General features: G+C 42.2%; 1 protein-coding gene across 1 annotated transcript in view; it reads left to right on the top strand.

The window, feature by feature from the left end:
- Nebl (nebulette) overlaps positions 1-20,548 on the top strand; it is a 375,861-nt gene that overhangs the window by 128,725 nt on the left and 226,588 nt on the right. Inside the window, exon 3 of the mRNA XM_031369077.1 lies at positions 3,611-3,695. Coding sequence (XP_031224937.1) covers positions 3,611-3,695 — 85 coding nt within the window. The remainder of the gene's footprint in view (positions 1-3,610; positions 3,696-20,548) is intronic.

Here is a 20,548-nt window from a genome sequence, read left to right as displayed (position 1 = left end):
CCAACAAATTGGGAAAAGATCTTTACCAGTCCTATATCTGATAGAGGGCTAATATCCAAGGTACGCAACATTTCTTTGTTTTGCATATATTTTGAAAGTTAAAGTCCATTACAGCTTCTCATTATACAGTCCAATTCTAAGAAGAGGTGATTTTCATGAAATGAGACCTCAAAATTAGAAGTCTGTGTGTGTGGCCAGTGAGGAACCCAGTAGAAATTATTTTTACTTTTCCAGTAGGACCCCGAGTATGTGCAGTAAGTCCGTTTGTATCAACCATAGCGTGTACTTGAAAAGCTCATGGGATTTTTCACTTGAATGTGATTGGCAGGTGAAGAGTGGCTTCATAAAGAATGCCTTCCCACCCCAAATGGGTTCACCTGCAAGCGGATATAGCTGGGGGTGAGCGGGCTAAAGGTTTCATAGCACATGCCAGAGTGCATTTTGATAACAGTTTAAAAAAACAGATAGCATGATAGATTTTTTTTTTTTAAAATGAAACATAGCAAATCCCCACAGATATCTCTGAGACTTTATGTAATGTCATAGAGTACATTTTGGGAAAATTTTTTGCTAAATTATTTTTTACAATCCTCAAGTATGACAATCTACAGTTGCGACATTTAAAGTCTAGTGAAGTTCAAGTTTCAGTCCATAGCTCAGTGGAGCCACCTGTCTGTCTTGACCTGTCTATTGTCTGTGGCACAGTGCCAAAGTTGTTCTTAGAAGGACTTATACCCAGAAAGTCTTTGACTTCAGCAGGAGAAGGTGACACCATATCTACTGCCAATATTTGATAGAGTCAGTGAATATACTGGTCAGTCACTTGACTGTGTACTTTCTTAGGCCATGCAAGAAATGACCTCTTGACAGCATCAGTTCAGGAAAAGCACAATGAACCTGAGCCATTTAGGTTCAACCATCCTTGTAAATTTTGAAAGAGTGACTCTTCTATTGTGATCCCACATCAACACAGCTCCAAACTGTCACAAATAATGTAAATTGGGTTTGTATATGCTCAGAGAAGACAAAAAAAATATAAAGGTTTTTGAGGGATGTCAACAAAAGCTAGTTTAAATGATTATAATAGTTATGCGGGTAACCTCAGTTCCCTGGAACACTGATCCCATGGGATGTTAAATTATTGGAGGATGCAAGACAGATAAGGCATGAATATACATCTTCCTAATATTTATTTCATAAGTGTCAATGCACATTGAATAGGTGTTAGAGAGTTTATTTGTGCTAAGAAAAATAGGATTTCTCCATCAATATTCTCTCTGAACACTAGAGACAGGGGTGTAAAAAGAACCTTCTGCAAGTAGAGTTTAAAACCATGAGGCTTGGAAGCAGTCAGAGAAACCACAGAAAGCGGCACAAGTAAACATCAATAAAGGAGGGGCCAGGGAGCAGGAAGAGGGAACACGTTCTTGGAGAATAGGTTTGAGCTTCATGGGCTTTATGCTGGTGAGACCACATCAGTTAGATGTGTCCTGTGTGTTTCAGCTGGGTGTTGGAGAGTTGGTCTTTGTTTACCTACATGGTGGGAAGAAATGCCTTTGTCCCAACTGAAGGTTATACTGAAAGATGAGCTGCATCTTTGTCCAAGTGTGACAATGTGTAGGTATATCATATGCCAGATCAAATATTTTCTGTGGCCCACCTCCATCTCTTAGCTTTGGGTATCTTCACTCTATTCTTCCATTTCTTCTGTCTGGAATATTTATTATGTTTATCTTGAATTGACACATAATAATTATGCATATTTATGGGTATAAATAGCATTTCTATACCGGTGTACAATGTTTAGCAATTAGTTCAGGGTCATTGGCATATCTGTAGTGCCACACAAATATATCAGTTTTGTGTGTGTTGGGAACAACCCAAGGCCTCTCTACTAGCTATTTTGAAATAGCGAATTAGCCAATGTCAATCATAGTCATCCTACAGTGCTGGAGAATATGAGAAGTTATTCTACTGTACTGTATCCCCATATCATTTTCCATTTTCTTTCCCTCTACCCCTCTTCCTCTTTCCCTTTCCTCTTCTTGACTGAGCTCATGTTGTAAGCCATGCACCAGTAGGACTGGAGTTCGCACCAAGAGTGTACTTTGACAAGGGACAGAACTGCCACTTCTTAGTGCCACAAGACTTTCACCAGATGGGTCATGAAGAGGCTAGTCAGAAAGCATGAATGAGGCTATGAAGCAATATAACAAGAGGAGGAAAGAGCCTGTTCCCACCCAATGAAGGAGGTGAAGAATGCTTCCCAGAGACGGTGACATCTAAGCCAGACCAGAAACATAACCATGGTTATCAAAGGAAGTGGAGTGGGAAGTGAGCAGATGTTCCAGGCAAGAGGAATAGCATTTCTGTGGGAGATGAGAACAAGAAGGGTGAATCTGAGGACTGAGTAATCCCCTGGGCCAGAGCATGGAATGAGTGAGAACTCTGGAGAGGATTGGAGACACAGGGGCCTTGGAGGACAGGAGCCTGGACTTCTATTCTCAGATTGTGGGGGGTACTATCACACCAGGGAAAGGTTTAACTTGGTGATGTAGCCAGATTTGCAATTGGACCATTTATTTCAACAATGAAGATAGGAAGGCAAGACCAGCATATGTTGTATCGTGTGTGTGTGTGTGTGTGTGTGTGTGTGTGTGTGTGTGTGTGTAGTGTATGCATGTATCAGACAGAGATGGCAAGTGGTTAATGTGTCAGATGTTAAGGTCACCCTAAGATATCTGACTTATTCATTTCAGTCCCAATAAAAATGGAAAGATAAAAAGTGGAGGAAGCATTTGTTTTAGGGATGAGGAGGGCACCGAATGACTGAGTTGTAGGCTGACAGATTTTGTGGTAGGTGTGGGATGTTGCAAGGGCAATACCAACAAATCTGAAAACTGAGTTGAAAAGAAATCAGCAAATAGCAGGCCCTGAAGGCTGCCGGGGATGGCTAAGATCTCTTAGGTGGTGGTGTGGACCGAGCAAAGCAAACAGACCATGTGCGGTGCCTTCCGTGGGTGGGACAGAGAGAAGGGAAAAATGGGAGAAGCGGCCAGACTGGGACTGAGTGGGACATGGGAACTCAGAAAAAGGACATTTCAAAATAGAGGGACAGCCAAGGGAAAGAACTAAAAGATACTTACTAGATATTTCCATGGGTGGTCTAGTGACTTTAGTGAGATGAGCTTCTAGGAATGAACTTTAAGCCTGGTAAAGAGATGAGGATCGGAGAGGAGATGAACAAAGACACTGAGGTGAGGCTGCGCTTAAAGGAAACTGGCCCAAGGCTAGAAAGATAATATGAATGGTGGCGTGATGGGTGGGATAAAGTCAGGCACAGTGAACGATGGGAGAATTTTGAGCATGATCCAGAGCTCGGAGGGAGGATCTAACAGGACAGAGTCTGAGGTTTAAGTTTTGGGAGAGAGAGAGAAATCAGCAACAGAAGGTCATGAGAAGGGAAGGGATCTAGAATAATGACAGACATGACCTTATTCAAGGGTACTACTGTGGCAAAAGGGAAGTGTAAAATATTTGATGTTAAAGCATTCATTGCTTTATAACAGGTTATTCCAATCGTGACTTTCAAAAAAATGTTTCTTTACAGACACTACCCAAAGCAGTCCTTCACCACGGTGGCGGATACACCGGAAAACCTTCGTCTGAAGCAGCAAAGCGAACTGCAGAGCCAGGTAACGTGCAGGATGCTCACTTTACGATGCCGGTACTAAAGAGGACCTGTAAGCCATCCTTCTGAGAATGTCGGCCTTGTATTGTCCATACCAGCCACCAGCCAGCATGGGGACTGACAGCAGGAAGTGTGGGCACCCCGGGTGAAAATACTGCCCCCACTCTTGGATCACCCCAATATTCCCAGTTTTGTTATTTACACAGGACTAGGGCAAATAATGACTTCTGGTCAGAGTAAATGTTTCTCAACAATATTGATTTATTTGGTCCTAAATGCTTAAAAACATGTTGTAAGTAGCGTCTCTGTACTGCGTATGTTGTGGGTGGGGATGGGGGAAGCACAAGGTTCAACCCAATTGCTTTGCATGTGGGACTCACACTCTGTCTGTTGATTTCACACTAGCATCTAGCTGTGTCTTTGTTGTCACTCGAGTTTAGTCATTCCATGTGTGCTCTGGTCTTCTGTCCTCATTCAGTGAGGCTCAGTAAGAAGGATGATAACTAACTAGAAGCTATTTTCTGCAGTACCAGGATGTACAACAGGCAAGAAAGAAGCAAGCGATTGCTGGAGTGATTTATATTTATATTCCTTCACATGTCACACTGACAGCACGGACAACTATTAAAGGGCCACTATTGGCTTAGTCAACCAGTTTAGATGCCAACTTGCCTTCAATATGTTGAAGCATGTGGGCTGGGACTAGGGTTTTGAGTGGCAGGGGTTTCTACGGGGATGCCCAATGGCAATGCAGAGCACAGGACACGAGAAACAGGAAGACGTTACCTTGACGGATGCGGTGGAGGAGAGTGCCGAGCAACTTCCCCTCAGATTATTGGTCAGTGTAACTGTAGTAAAAACTGCACCAAGGAGGGTTGGAGGGAGGAAGAGAGAGGAGAGAAGTGGGAAGGAAGGGTCTTCGACCAGCTGCCCGGGCTCTTTGTGCTTCTCTGAAACAAGACGGCTTGCCTGTTGGAGGGGGCCACAAGTGTCATGTGAGGTAGAGGATAAAAGCATTCTCAAAAGTTGTTTTTTTTTAAGTTATTGAAGACTTGCCATGTTCTGGAGAGCCCTCGATGTAAAAAGGGAAAAAGGGAGGCGAACTTGCGAAAAAAGGGATACTTAGTCATTGAAAAACGTGAGTCTGGAGCTCTGACAAGAGTTGACAGAGGCCTAGGGTGAGATCACTCTACTGTGGTTTGCCTACTCAAAATGGGGGCTGGGGATTGCCCCCGGTCTCTTTCTGTAGGACTTGGAACCATTTCTCAGTCCACTTGATGGCAGGAATAAAGCGCAAAGTAGGATTCATTGTTGGTAAAGGCCGTGAAAATTGGTCAGGAGCTAATGTATGATTTGTATAAAATGCCTGGTGTACTAAGCCATTATTTTCAAATCTGGGCACTGTTTTTACATTGGTAAAAACATCCTTGCTTTCCATCCTAGAGGTATTAGGACTTGGGCTCAGCCCATGTACATCACTATACTTTTCTTCTTTCCAAGTCAGGGATCATCAAACAATCATGGAAAATCAGTTTAAACATATCAGAACATATAAATCCCTCTAGCAATTGGTTGCTTGTTTCTTGCCTGTTGTACATCCTGGTACTGCAGGAAATAGCTTCTAGTTAGTTATCATCCTTCTTGCTGAGCCTCACTAAGTGAGGACAGAGGTCCAGCGCACACATGGAATGACCAAACTTAATTGACAATATAGACTTCGAAAGAGGGATCTGTGTGGACTGGATGGAACAGAGCTTCATGCTCATGTCTGGGTGCAAACGGAGGCTTGAAGGTTAAGGAGGATTTCATAGCAACACTGACTCTGTCTTTGTTAAGCCTGGAACTCCTCTGGGCATGGTGATCAGTTGTGGGTATCTTCACTCCACTGAAGAGCCAGTACTCAATAGTTGCCCACCATATGCACAGCTTTGAAAATGCAATATGAAAAGGAGCTTGTGGCTCTGCGGAAGGCTAGTTTCATCCTTTCCCATGTGTCAAGCTGCTGACTTTGGAAACAACATGAACAGACAATACCAGGTGGGTGGGACAAGAGCTCACAGAGATATGCACAAAGTACTATGGGATCCCAGGCAGTAACCATCTGAAGGCATCAGATTCTCTGTAAGACTCTGCTCCACTATGAGCAGGAGGCAATGTGGGAAATTCACCTCCATTTAGACAACATGGACCCACTTGCTGCTATGTACCAGGAATTGGGGAGGATGTCAGGGATCTAAAATCATATCTTCATCAACACCACCCTTGCTGCTTTCTAAGCATTAAAGACAAATCTCTTATTACCTCTCAGTTGGCTCTTGGAGACAGGCATTTGCTGATTTTCTTATTTGAGTGAGATATAGAGGACTTAAATAACTTGAACTTCCATCTTGCCTAATAAGGGGTCAAGCTTAGAACTAAACCTGAATCTGTGTGCTCCTAATGCTTTAAGCAGTACCCTAGTCCTGGTGCTCTGAACAAGCCTAGAGGATGAGTATGAACGAAGCATTGCCGTACGAAGGATGTGCAGCACCAGTGAAGGCGGGGCTGTGTGTGCAGCAGAGGTAGGAAGAGGTTGCTGGTGTTTTGTGTGAGAGGTTACATTTCTTCTAACCACTTTTGGAAAACTGTGGAGTGATATTTTCCCTAATTGTAATACTTAGTAACGGCATTTTAAAATCTAATTTTAACTTACTAAATGATCTGATTCTGCAACAGACCATTTCCTTAGAGTCTTGATCTCTGCAATTCTGAGCAGCTCACTGGTTTGCGAGGAAGACCAACTAATTTTTTTTTGTATACTTATTTTGGCAAATTGTGATGTTACATGAGTTAAATAGACTCACAGCTTAGAGTCTTCAAATTCTGAAATCATTTAGAATTCTTTGCGTCATACTAGTTACTTTCTCTCCTTCATTAGCTGACTTATCAAGTGAGAAAAAAATGAAAAGGAACGACAAAGTAAATTTCAGTCCCATCCAGGCAGTTATTTATGGCTGTACATCATCTCTTCACCTGTTCCCTCTTTTCTTCCCTCCCCACTGTCTTGTGGAGGATTGGTGATGCTGTTGATGCTGCTGATGCGGCCAGTGTTTTAACTACTACTCCATTCCCTCAAGTATTTATGGGCTCTATAGGCGCCAACTTGTCATCAGAAAGTGAGGTCAAATGCTGGGAGACAAGCAAGCACTTTAGGAATTAATGTCTAGGAACTGTGCAAAATAGTGGCTAACAGGCATTCACCAACTTGTATGAGACTGGGGAACGTCCACTTGGCCAGCCACAGATGGCGGTGGATGTGGATTGCCCTGGTACCTGGTGCTCAAGAGGAAGAGAGAAGAGAAAGCCCCTTTATCATCACTTGCTCCTCTTTCACCACATATCACAATGCTTCGAAAACATTGCATCAGTAGTGCTTGTAAACCCCCCACTGGCCCGGGTAGCCCATCTGACAAGACCAGGAAGTACAACTTTGCCTTCAATGGATAACATTATAATTCTCCCCTGGAGCATCTGGTTTTTATAGCTCCTGCGGATCAGCATGATATCCTGGCTTCTCTTTATGGTAAGAAAGTGAGCCCTGGCTTGCTGAGCGATGGCTCAGTGGGCAAAGGCACTTGCTACCAAGCCAGAGGACCTGAGTTTAGTGCCTGGGACCCTCCTTTCCTATTGAAGGAGAAAACCAAATGCTGCAGGTTATCCTTTGACCTTTACATGTATGTCATGACATGTGTGTACACAAGCATGCAAACACACACATGCATGTATGACTGATGTAATAAAGTTAAAATAAATTGAGCCTTGACTTCCACAGATGTAACTTTTAAATAATAGTTGGAAGCCAACTGTGTAACTTGGAGAAATCTTAAACAAGTTCCAGCCAGAGTCCTCTGAGCAATATTTTCATATTGTGCTATAGGTAATGTCTGTCTTTCCAGCCTGGGTGGTCCACACTCTCTTTGAGAAAAAGAAAGCTCAAATATTGTCAGTTCTCTGGGTCAGGAGTCAATAGGTGTTTTATTGCCAGGGAAATGATTTTTTTCAACAGTTATTCAGTGTATACCCATCTCTTTTCAGAGAACAAAATGAGGCTGTGTACCCAAGGCCAGGCAGGGCTAGACTCCTGCTCCCTAGTAATTCCCACTTCTTGCTCCCACATCCAGAGTGGAGACCCTAAGCTTTAGTGGGCACCACTTTGAAAGCTGCTAGTCAAAATGAAGATGAAATGTTAGTAGCTTCCTCACTTAGCTGCTGAGAGGACCAGCTCAGCTGTTTGCAATCCTGTCGGAAGCAATAGGGGTTAGGCCTCACCGTGTTCTTTAATGGAGTATATGTAATTTATGATCACTGACACCATGAAAGAGCACGGGTGATTATGGCCAGGATACAGATCATTTGTACTCCTTGTTGGTTCCACTTTAATCTCTTAAGTTTTTGCAGAGGCATAGAAAACATGGATCATAATGGGTAGCGTGTGATAGCAGTTAGGGTTACATGATTGTTTTTATAGGGATTGGAATAAGCCAAACATCCTTGTGAGCATAATAGAGACGTGTTCAACAGAAGCCTCGGGAGACTCACAAAGAGAATATTGCAGCATGCTTATCTTTCTCTGGCTTGTGTCCAGTGTCTCCCAGTACTGTTTCATTACACATTCCATTTCTAGAAGGTCTTCTTCAGCTACTGGCCATCTTGCCCAAAGCAAGAACTTTCTCCAGTGGCAGTTTTGAAAGGCATTCCCTTGGGTCGGGTCTGGGGATATGACTCAGTGGCAGAGTGCTTGCCAGACATTCATAAGGCACTGAGCCTCACCCTAAATGGTGGCTTTCTTTTCAAGGGAAAATAGTAATTGCACTATGACCTTTAGAGACAGTTGGGGTTATTTTATTGATATTGTTATGTTTTTTAGGTGTGTGCATGACTGTGTGCATACATTTATGTACCCAGGTCTGCTTGGCTACTTGTGTGCATATGGAGGCCAGAGGTCTCGTCTGGTGTTCTCTGCCTTACTGACTGACTGATTGACTGATTCATTGAGATAGGATCTCTCACTGAACCTGAAGTTCACTGACTCACCAAGCCCCTGGGAACTGCCTGTCTGTGACTCGCGGAGCTGGTATTATAGACATGTGCTTATGCTCCTGAGATTAGCTTTTACCTGAGTGCTGGGGATATTAATGCAGGTCTTCATGCTTGCAGAGCAACCCCTTTCTCCACTGAGCCACTGTCCCAGACCCTTAATTACTCACATTTATTATTATTTCACAAGGGTAGTCCAATCTAGTCTCAAATCCACAATTTTCTTTGCTTCTGCCTCTTAAATGCTGGCATTATAAGCATGCATCACAGCATCCAATTAAAAATAATTTATTATTATTATGTCTATGTGCATCTGCGGGCGTGTGTGTGCACTACGGCCCATGTGTGGAGGTCAGAATAAACCTCTGTGGTGTGGCTGGGCGGTGGTGGCGCACGCCTTTAATCCCAGCACTTGGGAGGCAGAGGCAGGTGGATTTCTGAGTTCAAGGCCAGCCTGGTCTACAGAGTGAGTTCCAGGACAGCCAGGGCTACATAGAGAAACTCTGGCTCGAAAAACCAGAAAAAAGAAAGAAAGAGAAAGAAAGAAAGAAAGAAAGAAAGAAAGAAAGAAAGAAAGAAAGAAAGAAGGAAAACTCTGTGCTGTCAGTTCTCTCCTCCCACTTTTATGTGCATTCTGGGCACTAAACTTACATGATCATGCTTGCATTGCAAGCTCTAGCTCACCAGCCCCACACCTGGTGTAATTATGTTTTAAAGAAATTTCACGGAATTGGAGTCCTGCTTTCTTTCTACAGAGAGTTGCGTCTTAGACCCCAGTTTTCTTTGCTGCATGTAACCATGGAACCTAATTCTAGTTGCATATACATCTTCCCTCCAGTTCCTCATCTTAGCTGACTGCTCTTCACCAACTTGGAGCCTCTTACCATGCACTTGCTTGCTTGGACCACTTCAGATTTCTAAATGAGAGCAGTCTCTCTCGATAGTTTCTGCGGATGCTTACTGTGTTCTGGGGGTCTTGGACAATAAGCCTTTCATAGCTGCCATTTAGCTTTCTTTCTCTGACTTTTGGCAGCTCTGCCTGTCTTGTTCTTGGATTTTTTTCACTGTTTGATGCCGGGTTCCCACAGTATGGTGGCTCGTTTTTCCCACGATGCCCATGGATTTTTGGATGTGGAGGTAAAAGTTCATTGGAGAGAAGCTTCAGTGTGTTTCTCTTCAACATTTTGGAGCCATGTCTCATATCTAGAAGGGATGAATGTGAATAAGAACTTCAAAGGAGAAACATGAATCTACTGACCAAGTGCACTTTTTCAGGGAAGAGAATGCTGAGCAGATGTTTACTCTAACCTTTGAGACTTTGCCATCCCTTATGATTTGACATAAGTCAGATCCTCCTCTTTTACTCCTGGCTAAAATGATGTAAGAGACAACAATGTCAATAGTGAGAGACAGGAGGATAGATGGGATGTTTTGAAGTGCTGTGTTAGGACTAGGTTTTGGAGCCTTTAATTGCAAGGGCCTGGTGCCTTACTCTTTACTCTCTCCAAACACCCCATAGCCCTTCCATCTGTTTCTTGAGTCCTACCAAGGCTGATTCACTGATGACCTCCCCACTTACCCAACTTCCTTTCCCAGCTCCAGCTCTTGGTGTGAGGCATGGACATTGTGCCTCGGATGAGCAGGGCACAGATTACTTTGCTGCTATTAAGTGTTATTGGAATCAGATAGCTGTTATTTGTAGACCTATCTGTCTGTCTGTCTGTCTGTCTATCTATCTATCTGTCTGTCTATCTACCCGTATCTGTAGGTATCTACAGGTATCATCATGCCATCTTATGTATGGGACTTAGGTGCCTGTGGATTTTGGTATTAGGAGCTGGGCATCAGGTCATCTTAAAACAAACTTCTTGCTGACGTTGAGAAACAGTTACAAAGCCTGTCAGCTCCATAGTCTGGAGTGACGTTCTTGCTCTGCCATAGGATCCACACTTCACTGCCCCAAAGAAGGGAGTGAAGAGGTTGCCACTTTGTGAAAGGACGAATGTGGTCCCTGTGTAGCAAGCAAGCTGCCTATGTCTGGTTAAGGTAGGAAGGAAGAAGGCTTTGATCATGACTTTTCTTGTTCTGGCTGAAGTGTCAGAGAAAGAAAGTAGAAAGCATCTTAGATATGTAGAAGAGAGAAATCTGAAAACAGAGGACCACCCCACAAGATATACCCCAGGCCCTCCTGCCTTAACACCAAATCTGGGGCTTCTGAGCAATGGTGGACAGTCTGAGAGCTAGAGCTTCATTCTTGGTACCTTAATGTCTTCTGTAATATGGGAAGGGGATAGAGATTACAGGGTGCAGTATAGAGATCTGTTAAGAATACTCCCAGGGCATCTCCAAGGGGCATTGCTTTTATAGTAATGAGGTGCCCTTGTATCTGAGGGAGACTGCATTAGCTGAGTAGGTTAGTGCTCATGGAGATTAGGTTTGTGAGAGTCAAGGAAGGCCAGAATCTGCAGACTAGCATTATATTCTTTCTGTTCTAAAGGCAAACACACACTATGAAGGCAACCACCATAGTAATGGAAGTCATATGTCTATAGGGTGCCCAGAAACCGAGAAGGCAAATGTCACAAGGACAAAGGAACGTGAGCATGAGTCCAATACATCCCTTTTCCTCCAAAGCTACCACAGCCCTCACATTTCGAAGGGATATGGATGCCAGATGGAAATGGGAGCATGGGAATGATCTGAATTGAATGTAACTCTCTGTTTAGGTCCTTGGGAGTGGACTATGTGCTAGCTAGAATGATGTTTACTTCTTCCAGTTCCAGTGTGGTTGGGAGCCTGTGAGAGGCATAGGAGACATCTACACCTTTCCCTTGTATCTCAGTTCTTTTTGCATAAAATATTGATTTGTCAGACACACTTGTAAAATTTCCTCCACTTTTAGATGTCCAACTTAAGTGCAAACATTTTCTGCACAATATCTCCAGTTAGTAATTAAAGAATTCCATCTGTGAAGAACAGTAGAGCAGCCATGTCATTTGGCTGTGTTACTGTAGGACAGTTTACTTCATTTTGCCTCTGGTACCGACTGACGGTCATAAGTGAGTGCTCCCTTAGATATGAGAAAGTTTTCCAGAGAATTCGTTTTTACTTTGGGAGATATTCCGAAGTTTTCACAATGTGTGTTTAAAAAGAAAGATGGAAAGGAGGAAGAGAATGCCATCTTGTCATACTGTCCATACAGTGGTCCGTGCCTTCAGTCTGGATGTGAGGGCCAAAGTGTTCATTTTCTTGAGCCACACATCTTTTGGTATAGTGATCATTCTCATTGAGGAACCCTAATTGATACAACAGTAATATGACATCTGCCCTATCCCCCCCCCCCAAGAGTAGATAGAGAAGGTATGTGACGTTAAAAATCCTTCTAAAAACAAGTGTTAGGTAAAAATGCGTTTCTAAATTTTTAAATTTATTCAACACTGTCGTTTTTTCATTTATTTCAGTTGTTAATTGTTTCCTATCCCACATTTAAAACCATTCATGACATTTCTTTTTGTGTGTGTGCATTGTGTAAGTCTGTGGGGCGTGTGTGTGTGTGTGTGTGTGTGTGTGTTTGTGTTTGTGTGTGTATGTGTGTGTGTGTGTGTGTGTGTGCACGTACACGTGTGCACGCATGCGCGTGTATGTGCATGCACACACATGGAGGACAAAGGATACTGGTACCTTGCTTTGTTAACTCGCGACTTTAGTTCTTTAACACAGGCTCTCACTGAACCAGAAATTAGGCTGGTGATAATTCTGCTGTCTCCTCTGCCAACGGTATTACTGTTACAGGTTTGTGTGTGGCCATGCCCGACTTTTTTATGTAGGTGCTGGGGATGGAACTCAGGTCCTCATGCTGGCCTAGCAAGCCACCCCACTGAGCCAGCTGCTGAATATCCAGTTACAACTTTTATAGACTCATTGCCGGAGTTTTGATATTTTTTGTGGATGATAATCAGGATAACTATGTTCATTAGCATGCTTCTAGGAAGCCTCTTAGCTGTTTTATCTTCTCCTCCTTCATGCTGTGCGTTTCTCATCATCCAAGTGTCTTATGTGGTAGCAGATAAGTCTGGGAGTATAGCTTATGCTATAATAAACATGTGTACTTAGCATGTCTAAGGCTCTGGGCTCAGTCCACAGCACCGTGCAAAGGTTAGCTTTATCTCTCTACAGTGCTACTATTCATTCTTTGCCTCTCTTCCATTTCTGTAAGCAAACTATTTAATTGAGACCCACATTTGACTTGATTCACTGGGCCTAAGGGTTAGGTCAAGTATGATGCCCGAGGATCTCAGTCCACTACTTCTCTTTCCTTCCTCATCCTGAGAAGCTAATGCAATGCTCGTCTATTTCATTAACTCCTCAGGCACATTAATTAGTACTCTTAATTAATTAGCTAAGAGATTCATTAATTATTAAAGAGATTAAGTACAGACTGAAATGTGACCTCTTCTTTCTCTGGTGGGTGATGTTTCAGAGAGAGATGGGGAGCACATCAAGCAGGCAGAAGAAAAAGCCAAGACAAATGAAACCAGGAAGTAGGCGGTAAGATGAAGTGTTTTGTCCTCCCCCCCACAAAGCCTGTGACAAATGTCGGGCTTCTGTAGTATGGTGGGCAGGATGGAACCCAAGCTATATTTCTCAGCGGCTCAGTCCCCATCTCAAAGGCCATGGAAGACAGACCTTGTGATGGAAACCTGGGATGTTTGCTGGGCACTTACACTTTCTTCCGAGAATTCTAGAATTTGGATGCTGCTCTGAAAGCTTTACTCTGTGGTGGAATCAGACCACAACCTGAACCTGAAGGACAATACCAAACTCAGGAAAGGCCTTCTGGGATAGCTGCGAGGACAGACAGCTGCATGATAGACCCAGAATACTAAGTATTTCAACTCTCAGACAGTATGGATGTGTGTGTATAATTGCATGATAGACCCAGAATACTGAGTATTTCAACTCTCGGACAGTATGGATGTGTGTGTATAATTACTATTTTTTAAAACAAAACCATCTGACCCAACTATCCTTTCACTTTTTCTTAGAAATTTATTGTTAGCTTCTGCTGGTTTCAGAATGACTTTTCAGCTGAGAAGAGGGAGGAAGAGAGGGAGTGAGGAAGGAAGGCAAGGATGGTTGAGAACAGGCTCCGGAAGCTGCTGCTGCTGCTGCTAGTGGTGGTAGGTGGGAGATGGAGGAAGAGAGGGAGTGAGGAAGGAAGGCAAGGATGGTTGAGAACAGGCTCTGGAAGCTGCTGCTGCTAGTGGTGGTAGGGTGGGAGATGGAGGATGCTTCTTTGCTTTTGAAGTGCAAAAATGTATCAAGTGAGAAAATGAAGTGTTTAAACCAACTGTCTGATGAACAGTGGAGGTTGATAGAAACTTTCATGGTATTATAAAAGTTTATTTGAAAAGGTATTCAGCAGGGAGAGGGAAGAAAAGCAACGGTCTAATGCCTCTGGAGAGAAAACACCTATGGACTGAGAGTAAGACTGAGTATGTGAACTGATCATTAGTCAAAATACCAGGCAAATAAAAAGGGAAATGTGTCAGCGATAGTTCAGATAGGAAACACCAATTTACAGAGTCAGATGCCAAAATTGTTCAGTTACAGATTAGAAGATCTTTCTTGGTAAAATCAATGACCTTTCGGAAGACCATTTATAACTGTCTAACAAAACACCCTCAAGTAAGGCAAACATTTACAACATTTAGTTGTGCCGTGTTTTAGAAGCATTCCATGAAATTAAAGCAGGGCAATAACATTTGTTACCAGTAGGCTACTAATATCTATCTACCTATCTGTCTATCTATCTGCCTGTCTGTCTGTCTGTCTGTCTGTCTATCTATCTATCTATCTATCTATCTATCTATCTATCTATCTATCTATCTACCTACCTACCTACCTACCTACCTACCTACCTACCTACCTACCTAGCTACATCATCTATATCTATCTATAAAAACATAGCTAATAAAATACTGGACAAGAGCAGCAGCATTTATTCACCTCAGTATTTCCTGGAATATATGAGCATGTTGTACAATCCATGAAGGGTACAATGGAAGAAAATCAGTAACTAAAAATGAAATTGTCACAAAAACTGTTCCTCTAATTCTTTTTAAAAACCTTCCATTTGGATAATGAATGTGCTGTTTCTGAAGATCTCTCTGCTGATGTCTAATATATATATGTATACACACACACACACACACACACACACACATATATATATTGGCTGTACTATTTTTTTTCTAAGATAGGAGTCTTAATATGTAGCCCAGGTTGGCCTGCAACTCTGCTTTCCACCAGCCTCAGCCTTCTCAGTGCTGAGATTACAAATACTGGATGGAGTAATATCCACTTATCAGTGAGTGCATACCATGTGTGTTCTTTTGTGATGGGTTACCTCACTCAGGATAATATTCTCCAAATCCATCCATTTTCCTAAGAATAGTATTCCATTGTGTAGATTTACCACAATTTCTGTATCCATTCCTCTGTTGAGTGACATCTGGGTTCTTTTCAGTTTCTGGCTATTATAAATAAGGCTGCTATGAATATAGTGGAGCATGTGTCCTTATTATATGTTGGAGCATCTTCTGGGTATATGCCCAGGAGTGATATTGCTGGGTCCTCAGGTAGAACTATGTCCAATTTCCGGAGGAACCGCCAAACTAATCCCAGAGTGGTTCTACCAACTTGCAATCCCACCAGCAATGAAGGAGTGTTCCTCTTTCTCCACAACCTCGCCAGCATCTACTGCCACCTGAGTTTTTGATCTTAGCCATTCTGACTGGTGTGAGGTGGAATCTCAGGGTTGTTTTGATTTGCATTTCCCTCATGACTAAGGATGTTCAACATTTCTTTAGATGTTTCTCAGCCATTCGGTATTCCTCAGTTGAGAATTCTTTGTTTAACTCTGTACCCCATTTTTAATAGGGTTATTTGGTTCTCTGGAGTCTAACTTCTTGAGTTCTTTGTATATATTGGATATTAGCCCTCTATCAGATAGGATTGGTAAAGATCTTTTCCCAATCTGTTAGTTGCCAGTTTGTCCTATTGACAGTGTCCTTTGCCTTACAGAAGCTTTGCAATTTTATGAGGTCCCATTTGTCAATTCTTGATCTTAGAGCATAAGCTATTGTTGTTCTGTTCTGGAAATTTTCCCCTGTGCCTATGTGCTCGAGGCTCTTCCCCACTTTCTTTTCTATTAGTTTTAGTGTATCTGGTTTTATGTGGAGGTCCCTGGTTCACTTGGACTTGAGTTTTGTACAAGGAGATAGGAATGGGTCGATTTGCATTCTTCTACATGCTAACCGCCAGTTGAGCCAGCACCAATTTTTGAAAATACTGTCTTTTTTCCACTGGATGGTTTTAACTCCTTTGTCAAAGATCAAGTGACCATAGGTGTGTGGATTCATTTTTTGATTCAATTCTATTCCATTGATCTACCTGCCTGTCACTGTATCAATACCACACAATTTTTTTTTTTTTCATCACAATTGCTCTGTAGTACATCTTAAGGTCTGGGATGGTTATTCAACCAGAAGTTTTTCTATTGTTGAGAATACTTTTTGTGATCCTAGGTTTTTTGTTATTCCAGGCGGATTTGCAAATTGTTCTTTCCAACTCTGTGAAGAATTGAGTTGGAATTTTGATGGGGATTGCATTGAATCTGTAGATTGCTTTCGGCAAGATGGCCATTTTTACTATATTAATCCTGCCAATCCATGAGCATGGGAGATCTTTCCATCTTCTGAGATCTTCTTAGATTTCTTTCTTCAGAGATTTGAAGGTCTTGTCATACAGATCTTTCACTTGCTTAGTTAGAGTCACACCAAGGTATTTTATATTATTTATGACTATTGTGAAGGGTGTTGTTTTCCTAATTTCTTTGTCAGCCTGTTTATCCTTTGTGAAGAGGTAGGCCTCTGATTTGCTTGGTCCTGTGAAGACTCTATGCCCAGTGTAGGGGATATCACTACACTACCAGGGCCAGGAAGCAGGAGAGGGCAGGTTGGTGAGCAGGGGGAGTGGGGAGAGAACAGGTTTTTGTTTTTGTTTTTTTCCCCCCCCCGAGGGGAAACTGGGAAAAGGTTTATTATTTAAAATGTAAATAAAGAAAATATCTAATAAAAAAGCAACAAACAAACAAACAAGTACTGGATGGTTGTGCATTTTCAACTGAGTGTAGCTCATTACAGAATATCTCAGAACAATTAAAACTTTCTTACCTACCTTCTTCCCTCCCCCTCCCTACCTCCTTCTTCCTCTCTCCCTCCCCCTCCCTACCTCCTTCCTCCTCTCTCCCTCCCCCTCCCTACCTCCTTTCTCCTCTCTCCCTCCCCCTCCTTTCCCCTTCCTTCCTTCTCTCCCCCTCCCCCCTCCCTACCTCCTTTCTCCTCTCTCCCTCCCCCTCCTTTCCCCTTCCTTCCTTCTCTCCCCCTCCCCCCTCCCTACCTCCTTTCTCCTCTCTCCCTCCCCCTCCTTTCCCCTTCCTTCCTCTTCTCTGTCTCCTCCTCCTTTCCCTTCATTCTCTCATTCTCTTTTCTTCCCTCTTGCCTTCTGATACAAGGGCAAAGATGATGGCAAATCTCGGAATGAAGGTGACATAAGTTTGACCTAGTCTAGTGGAGTGTTTCTGGATTTGATTGGCCTGACACTGCCTATTTATGTGTAGTTGTTATTGGCAGACTCTGGTCTTTGACTGTCTCCTAAAGGAACCTAATCCCTGTCTTTTGTTACCAGAGTGGCATTTTCAGCACACTGTACTTTTATACTCTAACAAGTACATATGCCAGATTTGAAACTATTTACACCAGAGAAGTTAAGAATAGTGAAACCAAGAATCCTATCCTGGTTTTCATTACATAAACAACCTTAGAGATTTAAAACAATTTACTTCTATAATGGGTCTAATGTTTATAAACCACATGCTAAAGCAAAGCCTAAGTCTCTTTATGCTATTGGACAAAGAACAGATTTTTTCCAGGATCATCTTAGAATTGAGTGTGTATCTGCAGCCACAGCTGACTTGAAGAGCCAGCAGGCTTATAAGTACCTGGGTGGGAGAACTTGGTAATTTCCAGAGATCTTAATTTTTTAAAATTTAGAGAGTTTTATTCTCTATGATCTATCACTTAAGTATTAAGTGTGGATACAATATATATATATATTGTATATATATATGTATATATATGTATATATATGTATGCAAATATATGCATATGAACATTCCTAGATTGACTCATGTATATACACTTGTCTACACATACATATTATAAAGTTAAGTTGGAGAATTACCTGTTCATGAAAGACAGAAAAGACTGAGAAAATGCACATCTTTTCTTTCCTGCCATTAATGGTTAAATATGAGTTGCTGCTGGATTCTTGTGGTACTTTTCTATTGCACCATGTTATGGGACTGCTACAAAATGTGCACATCTGAGCTGCTTTTATTTCATTGAAAACATTGCCTATTCCAAAGGGCATAGACCCATCTTATAAGCATAAACAGAAAGAGTCACTGCCCCTTATGTCAGTGTCCTTTTCACCATCTTCACTGTTGGGAAAAGAAAGCAGAGCTTTGCACATAGGAGGGAAGAGATCTGCCATTGGGTGCCATCCCCAGTGTTTGAGCTTCTTACTGTGTCTTCTGCTAGATTTTAACTCACTGTATGACCCAGGCTAGCCTTAAATTCTCTTACTGTTTCTACCTGTTGGGAATACAAGCATACTCTATCATGTTCCGCTTAATGTTTTAAAGATGTCTACTTTAGTTTTTGTTCCTTCCTGTAGATTTTTGAGCTAGCGGCTAGTGATCTTATTAATTTAATGGTTATTATTCAATAACCATGCTCTCCAAGTGTCAGGATTATAATATAACATAATGATAAGGATAGTAATGTATGAAGTAGAGGAGAGGGAGTGGAAAGTATTTTTCATAAAAATCAGGAGCCTTACAAGAATGAAGAATTAGACACTTTCCTAAGAGGTGGGTGGAGAGATTGCCTGTTTAATTCTGTCTTGGCATTAATTACAAATAGGGGGAAATCATGGCATTCTCAATTTTAAACTATTTCCAGCAAAGAAATCTCACCAAAGGACCTCCTGGCATTTCTTTTAATTGAGTCTGTATAAAGCTGCTTCAGTTATTTATTGTTTTAATCTACATTTGTTAAAAGTCTCTGTCTGTCTGTCTGTCTGTCTGTCTCTGTCTCTCTGTCTCTCTCTGCCTCTCTGTCTCTGTCTCTCTGTCTCTCTGTCTCTGTCTCTGTCTCTGTCTCTGTCTCTCTCTGTCTCTCTCTGTCTCTCTCTGTCTCTGTCTCTGTCTCTCTCTCTCTCTCTCTCTCTCTTTTTCTCTCTTGGCCCTACAGTGTGCTGCCTTTGTGGGGCTGAGGTGATTGTGGAGAAAAGCCAGTGGTTGAGGAGCTAGCAGAAGGCATCTTGAGCCCACCTTCCATGTGTCTGTTGAGTCTCTTCAAGAGAGATGCTCCCAACCCTGCCAACACTAAAGCCCCCTTTCTCATGTACCTCAGTTGGCTCTCCCCTCTTAGCCTCTGTGGATGTCTTTGCCTCTCTTTGGAAGGAAGCCAACCATAACTCCATTTTTCTTTACCTAAATCGAATGGCCAAACTTCTTTGAAACTCAATCCAGAGAAGAAATAATGTATGAGCTGGTTTGGGAGAAAGCTTTCTGGCCTTTCTTCCTCCTCACCCCCTTCAAGCTATTTGTAGAACGTGCTCCTTCTTAATATCAGGCCAGTCCAAATGCTTTGTTTTGCTTCCTGAACTCAGGAAATCTTTCTCAACAATAAAGGCCAGGTTGGTGGTCTTCTTGTCACCCCCAAAATGGTAGACCTGTGGCTTCTATCTTGTTTTGAGGTCAGAAATTCCTTCAGAAATGTGATGAAATCCTTGAAGCCTCTTCTCTTTGACAGAGATGTACCATCCAACTTCAGAATTCTGTCTCCTAACATTATATTGTTACTTTCAGTAGTTCACAGTGAAGGGAAAACCTGTAGTAGAAGCTTGGAGAGTTCCTAGAATAGCCAAATTGGCCAAGAAAGAATGAAGAACTGACTCAGAGGCCTCACACAGGCTGTGGACAGTGCAGAGAGATTATAGGTGTCCTACCTTTTAGGCATGATTTCAAATATTAACTGTTTTGGAAATTTGAGTGCTACTATCTCTTTAAGAAAATCCATCTAATGACAATAGTTGAAACTTAACAATATATATACTCTTCTTATGCTACAGTTCTACACCTCTGGAATTTCTCCTGTACATAAATACAACATGACAAGCAAATATGGCATTGATACACACCTCTATCGTTTAAAAACAAGACCTACAGATTTAAGATCTCAGCATTTTACCTCTCTCTCTATGGCAACAGAGATTCAGATTGGCAGGGAGTGAGTGAATTAGCCTGTTTGGGTGAAATTTCCTTGCTGACTGCTCAAATGGATTCTGTGTGAGTCACTTCTCCAAAGTTATTCAGTACTTTAGTAAATCGTTATTGTGTCCCTTTTGTGTGGTTATCATGCCCTTGAGTACTCAAAAAACTGAGATGTGATCCCCTGCCCTACCCCGTGTGTGTATGTGTGTGTGTAAATCAAGAACTGTTTGCATTTGAACTTAGCACTTTGTTACCAATACATGGAACTTTCTTTCCTCCTGTCAAGCCCCACCTCTTATTCAATTGCTCCTGTGTAAACATGAAGCACATAAGGCACTATGCTATGCCAGAACTAAGGATTTCTTTGAAATAATGTC

The sequence above is a fragment of the Mastomys coucha genome, unplaced genomic scaffold (genome assembly GCF_008632895.1).
Source record: "Mastomys coucha isolate ucsf_1 unplaced genomic scaffold, UCSF_Mcou_1 pScaffold15, whole genome shotgun sequence".
Taxonomy (NCBI): Eukaryota; Metazoa; Chordata; class Mammalia; order Rodentia; family Muridae; genus Mastomys; species Mastomys coucha.
Note: the sequence above shows the minus strand (reverse complement) of the source record. Positions and strands in the feature narration are given on the sequence as shown.